General features: G+C 49.7%; 2 protein-coding genes across 2 annotated transcripts in view; one reads left to right on the forward strand and one right to left on the reverse strand.

Moving 5' to 3' along the window:
• ACAP3 (ArfGAP with coiled-coil, ankyrin repeat and PH domains 3) overlaps positions 1 to 6,332 on the forward strand; it is a 35,898-nt gene extending 29,566 nt beyond the window's left edge. Inside the window, exons 19-24 of the mRNA XM_031062538.1 lie at positions 555 to 662; positions 1,435 to 1,527; positions 2,105 to 2,328; positions 2,569 to 2,678; positions 2,881 to 2,991; positions 3,241 to 6,332. Of these exons, the coding sequence (XP_030918398.1) occupies positions 555 to 662; positions 1,435 to 1,527; positions 2,105 to 2,328; positions 2,569 to 2,678; positions 2,881 to 2,991; positions 3,241 to 3,388 (794 nt within the window). The 3' untranslated portion in view covers positions 3,389 to 6,332. The remainder of the gene's footprint in view (positions 1 to 554; positions 663 to 1,434; positions 1,528 to 2,104; positions 2,329 to 2,568; positions 2,679 to 2,880; positions 2,992 to 3,240) is intronic.
• Positions 6,333 to 8,764: 2,432 nt separating this feature from the next.
• SCNN1D (sodium channel epithelial 1 delta subunit) overlaps positions 8,765 to 8,871 on the reverse strand; it is a 16,612-nt gene continuing 16,505 nt past the window's right edge. The window contains exon 16 of the mRNA XM_014309763.1: positions 8,765 to 8,768. Within this exon, the coding sequence (XP_014165238.1) occupies positions 8,765 to 8,768 (4 nt within the window). The remainder of the gene's footprint in view (positions 8,769 to 8,871) is intronic.

Genomic DNA, 8,871 nt, shown 5'->3' on the forward strand with positions numbered 1-8,871 from the left:
ACTAATAAGTAATTTATTAATAAAATTATTTTATATATATATGAAATTTAGTGAAAAAATAAATTCATGAAAGTGATACCTTGTAAAAGCTGACCTAGATCTCAATAATATGTGTTATATATAATATATATTAATATATTATCTATGATAATATATTAGTCTATTAATATAATTATTAATAAATTATTATTTAATAAAAGAATGTCTACATAAAATATAAAATAATATATATAAACGATATATTTTATAATATATATCGACTATAGATAAATACATAAAAACTAATATATATGTAATTTATCACTATTTATATATAAGCTACACAAGGTTAGCTGTTAAATTATACTACATTGAAGCACTTGGTGCAAAATTACTTTGGTAAGAAATTTGTTCCATTTTGGGATCTTGGGAAGGTTCTGACTGTTCTGGGATGACTCTGGCCAGAGCTTTGTTCCATTTTGGGCCGTGTGCCCACAGCTGTGGCTCTGGGTGTGCAGCCCCAGCTGGGGAACGCTCTCCCTTGCTGGCCATTAATTCTGAATTTCCTGTGGCAGCAGCAGCCACCCTGGAGAGGAAATTCCGCCGGGATTCTCTCTTCTGCCCCGACGAGCTCGACTCCCTCTTCTCCTACTTTGACACTGGCGCCGGCTCCGGCCCTCGCAGTAAGTGCTCTAAAACAGATCTTTATTTCTATTTTTAATGGATTTTGGTTTTACCTCTGCAAGAGAGGCTGTGCCTAGGAAGGGCTCTGGCTGCTCAGAGGTAGCTTTAAAAGGTTAAAAATCTGTGACATGTTGGGTTCTTAGGAAGGTTCTGGCTGCTCTGGGATGATGTTGGTCAGAAATTTGTGATATATTGGGTTCTTAGGTTTTGATTGCTCTGGGATGAGTTTGGTCAGAATTTTATGGCATTTTGGGTTCTTAGGAAGGTTCTGCTTGCTCTCAGAACTCTGGGATCACTTTGGTCAGAAGTTTCTGGTATTTTGGATTCTTAGGAAGGTTCTTAGGAAACCCCTCCCTTCCCTCCCAGTTCTGCCAGGGTTGAGTTGAGGGGTGGGGTCAATCATCTTGAAGGTCTCTTCCAACCTGGTCATTCTGAGAATTTGGTGGAATTCTGTGAATTTGGGGGAATTTTGGGGAATTCCCAGGAACTGGGGAGGTGCTGGAGTCACCATCCCTGGGTGTGGCACTGGGTGCCCGGGTTGAGTTAAGGTGCTGGGGCTGGGTTGGATCGATGGTCTTGAAGGGCTCTTCCAACCTGGGGATTCTGTGGGTTGATTTCTGTGGATGGATGGATGGATGGATGGATGGATGGATGGGTTCTGTGATTTCTGTGGATTCTCTGACTCTCTCCTGGAGGAGGAGCAGCGCGGGCAGGCCTGGCTCCGGGCTGGGTGTTCAGGTGGCCGTGGTTTGTGTCCTGTTGGCCCCGCAGGTCTGAGCAGTGACAGCGGCCTGGGCGGGAGCACGGACGGCAGCGGCGACGCGCTCGTGTTTGGCTCCGTGGTGGACAGCGTCACCGAGGAGGGTGGGTGGCACACGGGGGTGGCACACGGGGGTGGCACTTGGAAGGGCTGAGGGCATTATCCAGAACCTTCTTGGCTGGAGATTTTGACAGAGTCAAGGCTGAGGGGTTTTGAGGAGTTGATTGGGAAAACAGAACTTATCTATCCAACCCGAGTCCTGCTGGAGGGCAGGGTTAGATGGGATTTGGGGAAGGAGTTTGGGGTCTTTGGGGAAGGAGTTCTTCCTTGTGAGCATGGGGAGGGGCTGGGGTGGGTTTCCCAGAGAAGCTGCCCCATCCCTGGAAGTGCTCAAGGGCAGGTTGGAGCACCCTGGCATAATACAATGAGTTTTGGGAGCCCTTCCAACCCACTGCAGGATTCTCTATTTTCTCCTGGAATTCCCCCCAGATAAAGGCAGAACTCCACAAGCAATGCCAGGCCCAGCTTCCCTTAGACAGCGTGGGTGACCAGGATGGCATGGGGACCATCCAAAATGCAGGGAGGTGCTTTGGGCTGACTTTCCTCTCCCTTTGCCCTCCCCTTTCCATCCCTCTTCTTTTCCCTTTCCCCCCCTTTTTCCCCTTCCCCTCTCCATCCCAGCAGAGTGCGAGGTGTCGGATGACTCCAGCGGGGAGGCGGAGCTGGAGCAGGAGGTGTCGGACCTGGAGGAGGTTCGGGAGGTGCCGGCGGGGCTGGTTCTGTCCCGGGCCGCCCGGAGCCGGAACCTTCCCCTGCTGGCGGCTGCCCTGGCCCACGGAGCCGATGTCAACTGGGCCAACGAGGAGGACGAGGGCAAAACCCCCCTGATGCAGGCTGTCAGCGGGGTGAGGGGCCGGGGATGTGGGGAGGGGGACTGGAGCATGGGAGCTGTCCAGTTTGGGTGAAATGAAGTGGGAATTCCCTCTGGGAATTGGGTCTGGGTGAATTGAGGTGGAAATTCCCTCTTTGGAGCTCAAGCATTGTGCCGTCTGTGTGAATTGATTGGAAATTCTTTGGGAATTGTCCAGTCTGGCTGAATTGATGTGGGAATTCCCATTTTTTCCCTATTTTTCCCCCGTTTCCAGGGCTCCCTGCTGGCCTGTGAGTTCCTGCTGCAGAACGGGGCCGATGTGAACCAGCGGGACGCGCGGGGCCGGGCGCCGCTGCACCACGCCACCTACCTGGGGCACACCGGGTGAGTGCCACCCCTCCCTGCCACCCACCTGGGGCACACCGGATAGGTTGGAGCACCCTGGGATGAGGATGATGAGCTGGAATTCTGTGCCTCTGGAATTCCTTTCCTGAAGCTCCCTGTCCCCCGGGCAGGTGTGCCTGTTCCTGAAGCGTGGGGCTGGAATTAGGGAATTCAGGAATTGTTTGATTCCTTCCCTCCCCAGGCAGGTGTGCCTGTTCCTGAAGCGTGGGGCGACCCAGGACACCCCGGACGGGGACGGGCAGGACCCGCTGAGCATCGCAGTGAGCGCGGCCAACGCCGACATCGTCACCCTGTGAGTGCCACCGGGGACTGGGGAATGCCGGGAGGCACTGGGAAACACTGGGAAGCTTGGGAAGTACCGGGAAACACTGCCTGGGGACTGGGAAACACTGGGAACACCGGGAACTGCTACCTGGGAACAGGGAAAGACTGGGAAGTACTGGGAAACACTGGGAACACTGGGAAACGCTGCCTGGGGACTGGGAAACGCCGAGAGCCAGCAGGGGCAGGAATAACCAGCCCTCCCGTCCCGCCCCTGCAGGCTGCGGCTGGCGCGGATGAACGAGGAGATGCGGGAGGCAGAGGGGCCCCTGGGGCAGCCCGGCCAGTACCCCAGCAACAGCCCCACGGAGCTGCAGTACAGGAAATGCATCCAGGAGTTCATCAGCCTCAACATCGACGAGTGTTAGGGACAGCCCGGCGCCCTCGGCCGGCCCGGAGCCGGGCGGGGGCCCCGCTCAGCCCCACCCGTGGATATTCGGTGTTTTCCCTGCTGGTTGGTCTGGTTGTGATGCCTGCACACCCCGAGGGCTGAACTGCCCTCAGGGGGCTTTTCCTTGTGGGGTTTGAGTTCTCATGCTTGACTACTGGATGGTTGATTTCTTAATTTTTTTTTTTGAGGGTTTTTTTTGGAGTAGGAGCCTCCCCAGGGTGTGACCATGGATTGTGGCCCGTGGGATGGAGTGTGTGGGAAGTGTGAGAGATGAGCCTAGAGGTTAAAAAAACAACAACAACAAAAAAAAACCAAAAAAAAAAAAAAAAGAAAAAAAATTCAAAAAGAGAAGCAAAGGAAAAGCCTTCTGTGACCAGGAGAGAGCCACCAACACCAGGAGCAGACACAGCTGTCCCTGAAGAACTGGCCTGGAATTCTGGCAGGGATGGTGGCGTGGAGCCTGCTCTGCCCTGGGAGGGCTCTGAGGTGCCCTCCAGGCTGGATTTGGGGCAGGGACGCTCCAGAGGCCCAGCAGGATCCAGGATCGGGATCTGGGTCAGGATTCAGGATCTCCAGCTCCTCACCCGTCGCTGCTCTCAGGACTGAACCGGCCGCACTCCCCTCGACTGCTGCCCTGGGTCTGGGCTGCCCGAAGCCATAGCTGCCCTTCCCGGAAGGATTCCCATCCTGATGGCTTCCCAGAAGGATTCCCATCCCGCTGGGATTCCCAGCAGGGTTCCAGCCCCACTGGAGTTCCTGGAAGCAGCAGCACTGATCCCTGTCGCTGGCGATGGGCTCGGGGCAGGGAGGGGAACCAGCTCCAGCTGCTCAGTGCAATTTCACAGAATCACAGACTCCCATTATCCCAGATCCCATCGTCCCAGAATCCCCAGGCTGGAAGTCAATTTCAAGACCATCAGGCCCACCCCAACCAAACCACATCCAATCTTCTGCTAATCCCACGCAGGGGTGGAGGATTTGCCTTCCCTGTTCCCTGCAGGTCTCCATGGGGGAGAATTTCACCCGCAGAGTCCCCGCTGTGCTCCTCCCCCGTGCTGGAGCAGCCCAGCAGCTTTGGAGCTCCCCAGCTCTGAGGAGCAGCAGAATTTCTGTGCTTTTCTCCTTTTTTCCCTCTCTCAGCTGCAGTGAGGGAGCGTGGCTCTCCTTGGAGCACTGTGCTGCTGTCTCACCCTGTCCTGGCAGGGTTTATGGAGCTCGGGGGCTCGGGAGTCCTGGCTGGAGCTTAGAGACTTTCCCGATGTCCCAGCTGCAGTTGGCACCAGGATTTGTCAGGATTTGGGGGCAGGATTTGGGGGCAGGATCTGTCAGGATTTTGGATCCCAGTCCTGGCTGCTCCTGGCGCAGTTAGGATGGGGTCGGGAGCTGGTCCCGCTCCCAAATCCACCCGAAATGCCAGCCTGGCTCCAGCAGGATGCCCCAGATCCCTGTGGAACCCTGGGGCTCCCCAGGACCCCAGCCCTGCTGTGATCCCAGCCGGGGCTGGCCCGTCCCGCAGGGAATTCCCTCCCAGTCCCACCCCACTGGTGCTGCTCCCGTCCCTGGGGCCGCTCTTGGTGCTGATTCCCCCTCGAGCCTGCAAACCCTTCAGGGCCCTTCAGAGCTCTTGAGAGAAAAGGGAATTTTCATCCTTTGAGAAAAAATAATTTCTTCATTCTTGAGAGTGGAAGAGAGTTGTCACCATTTGAGAGCAAAGGAGAATTTTCACATTTAAGAATAAAGGAGAATTTCACATTTGAGAGTGGAGAATTTTCCCCATTTGAGAGCAAAGAGAATTTTCGCCATTTGGAAGTGGAGAATTTTCACCGTTTGAGAGTGGAAGAGAATTTTCACATTTGAGAGTTGAAAATTTTCACCATTTGAGAAAAAAGGGGAATTTCTCCACTCTTGATAATGGAGGAGAATTTTCACCATTTAAAAGTGGAGGAGAATTTCTTCACTCTTGAGAACAAAGGAAAATTTCACATTTGAGAGTGGAGAATTTTCACCATTTGAGAGAAAAGGCGAAGAATTTTCACCATTTAAAAGTGAAGGAGAATTTTCACCATTTGAGAGAAAAGGCGAAGAATTATCACTCTTGACGGCAAAGGAGAATTTCCACCATTTTTCACCACTTTTCAGTTTTCACCAGGACAATTTCCCGTTCTGCTCGTGGATTTCAGCACGGCCATAATTTGAATTTTTTAACCTGTACAGCAACTCCAAACTGATTTTCAACCCCCCCTGCTTTTCCCAGTTTTTTTAGGAGGAGTTCAAAACCCGACTGGTCCTTTTGAGAACCGAGGAAAAACCACAGCTTCCATTTTTGGGTCATTTTATTTCACTTTTCCCGGGAATTCTGGCCACGAATCCTGGCCAGGCTGCACCCTGGAAGCTCAGACTCACTGCTGAAGTACATGAAGTTGGAAAAAAAAATGTAAATACTGATGCAAAAAGCAGCATCTTGCAAGACAATGGATTTATTTAACATTGTATTGGTACTTTAAATATTTAGATTCAATGTATAAAAGCAACTTGGTGCACTTTTCCTACCTGACAGTATTTTGGGGGGTTTTATGTTCTTTTGTTATGGGTTTTGTGCTGTCTTTTTTAATCAGTGGAATTGTTTAAGTATTTAATTTATTCTTATTATTGATGTGCCCAGAGGACTAGTGCAATTTTTATTCAATACAGTTGGTCTGTATTTAATGTCAGGATTTTTTCCGTAGCATTTTTAGGGAATATTTTTCCAAAATTGCCCTTTTTTTTCCCCCTCACCCCGATTTTCCTCTCTTCCCCCCCTTTTCCCTTTGTGTTTCCATCACGGATTCAAAGCCTCAACATTTGAGATAAACCCAACACCCTGCAGTCCCCAAACCATAAATTTCTCCAGGAAAAACACGTTAAGGATGCACTTCTCCCTATTTCCTGTGTTTCTTGGATTTTTATTTCTCCTGGGGGGGTTCTGGGGGGGTGTGGGCTCCAAATTTCGGAGGGGAGAGTGGGGAAGGCACGCAGAAAATTCAATTTCAATTCTCAAATTGAAATTTGAGCATTTCCAGGCTCCGGGGGAGGTGGGGAAATGAACATTTTGTTGTTTTTCCTGCCTGAAACGCAGCTGGATTTGTGTTGTACCAACCTGGTTGGAAGATTTGATGCCCTAAATTGGATATTTTTCTATTTGATTAATTTTCTCTTTTATTTTTCCAAGGGGCTGTGAGTGTTTTCTCTTGGATTTAACCACATTTAACAGGAGGAATTTAGAAGTCAAACCCCCTCAGCCACCAGGATCCTCCATCTTTGGGATTTTTTGGGATTGGGGGGAATTTTTCTCTCTTTATGTGACCCAAGTGCCTGGACTTGGATCCAGTCTGGGTTTGGATCGCTGATTCCAGCTGGGATTTTCAATATTCCAGGGTTTTTTCAGGTTATTCCAGCCTTGCTGCCTCTGAGCTGGGAAATTTCTTGGAGTATTTTAAAGGAAAAAATTAAAAAAAAAAAAGGGATTGGAAGATTTGATGCCTTTAACCAAAAATCCAGGTGTGAGAAGCTGAGCTGGGCCAGGCATCAAATGGAATTATTCGTTGGAAAATACCTCTGAGATCATCAAATTAATTAATTAATCATCGTTAATTAATCATCCTGCAGCTTCCAGGAGAGAACTGGAGGGAGGATTTTGGGATTGAGAGATCAGAAACATCAAAAATATCAGGAAATATCAAAATCAGGATCAGGAACAGCAAAAATTTTGTGATTTGTGCAAGAAAAACCCAGGAGCTGCTCAGGGAATGCACAGAATTTCTGCCATGGGTGGAAAAACTGAATTTTTGAGTTTCCCAGCAATTCCTGGGTTGAATTTTTGTGTTTCTCACCAATTCCTGGTTTGGGTTTTGGGATTCCTCAGCAATTCCTGGTTGGAGTTTTGGAGATTTGGAGTTTCTCACAATTCCTAGTTTGGGTTTTGGAGTTTTTTAGCAATTCCTGGTTTGAATTTTTGAGTTTCTTACAATTCCTGGTTGGAGTTTTTGGGTTCCTCAGCAATTCCTGGTTTCAGTTTTTGGGTTTCTCACCAATTCGTGGTTGGAGTTTTTTAGCCATTCCTGGTTGGAGTTTTGGAGATTCTCACAATTCCTGGTTTGAGTTTTTGGGTTCCTCGGCAGTTCCTGGTTTGGGTTTGGGAATTGCTCACAGTTCCTGGTTGGAGTTTTGGAGTTCTGGGGTTCCTCAGCAGTTCCTGCTGCTGTCCCTGCCCCCGTGTCCCTCTCAGGGCCAGGGGGTGGCACCAGTGACAGAGCTGGTGGCAGCCCTGGGGACAGAGGGGCTGAGGGACAAAACGGCTTTTCGGAGGTTCCGGGATGGGTGGGATGTCCCCGTTTCCACGGGAACGGGCTGGGCTGTGCCTGGAATTCCCGCTGGGAACGGGGAGGGGACACCAGGAGGGGACACCTGGGTGGGACCTCGGTGCCAGCACGGAGGGGTTTGGGTGGAGATGCTGCTGTCCCCGGAGGTGGCACCTGGGGCCACCACAGGGGCAGGGAGGGACCCTTGGGCCAGGCCCGAAGCCTGATTTGGTTCTGTCAGAGGGTTTTGGCCATCTCAGACGTTTTTGCCTATCTCAGAAGGGTTTTTGGCCACCTCAGAGGGGTTTTTGGTCAGTTCAGAGAGTTTCTGGACAGCTCAGAGGGCATTTTGCCCACCTCAGACATTTTTCTGCCCCCTCAGAGGGGTTTTGGCCACCTCAGACGGTTTTTTTGGCTCTCTCACAGGGGTTTTTACCATCCCAGAGGTTTCTGGCCAGCCCGAGGCTCTGCCCTCGCTGTAAATAAAATTAAACTCCCCGCCCTGCTCTCCTCCCTCCCCACTCTCTTTGCACCAGGATTTTTTAACCCTTCCCCTCCCTGCACCTCTGGAAATGCAGATTTTCTCTCTGTAATCACCTTTGTACAATTACAAAGCTCTTTCTTGTGCTCTCTGCCTTTTTTCCCCTCTCCTTTCTCTGGTCTCTTGAAGCACTCTTAATAAAAATCTGGATAAAAACTCCTTCCCTCCTCCTTCTCAGCTTGGTTTCTTGCTGGATTAACCAAAATCTGCATTTTTAACCCCTTTTCCTTCTCCAGGCTGAGCTGCGGGGCACTGAATGGCACACAAAAATCTGTTTTCAGAGCATTTTATTATTTAAAAAATAATTTAAAAAACCAAAGTTTGTGGGTTTCAAGAGAGTAAAATGCTCCTGTGCAAACATCCCCATCAAAAATAAAGTTGTTTATTCTGTTTTATGTACAGATAAATTAACAAAAATTAACAAAAATTAACAAAAATTAACAAAAATTATTAACAAAAATTAACATTATGTCTGTTATCTGCAATAAAACCACAGCATTCCACAGGAATCAGAGGGTTTTCCTGGGACCTGAAGAATTCCCAGTCCTGGATTTTTTTTCTCTTTATTTCCCTCTGGAACAG

This window comes from Geospiza fortis, unplaced genomic scaffold (assembly GCF_000277835.1).
Source record: "Geospiza fortis unplaced genomic scaffold, GeoFor_1.0 scaffold662, whole genome shotgun sequence".
NCBI lineage: Eukaryota > Metazoa > Chordata > Aves > Passeriformes > Thraupidae > Geospiza > Geospiza fortis.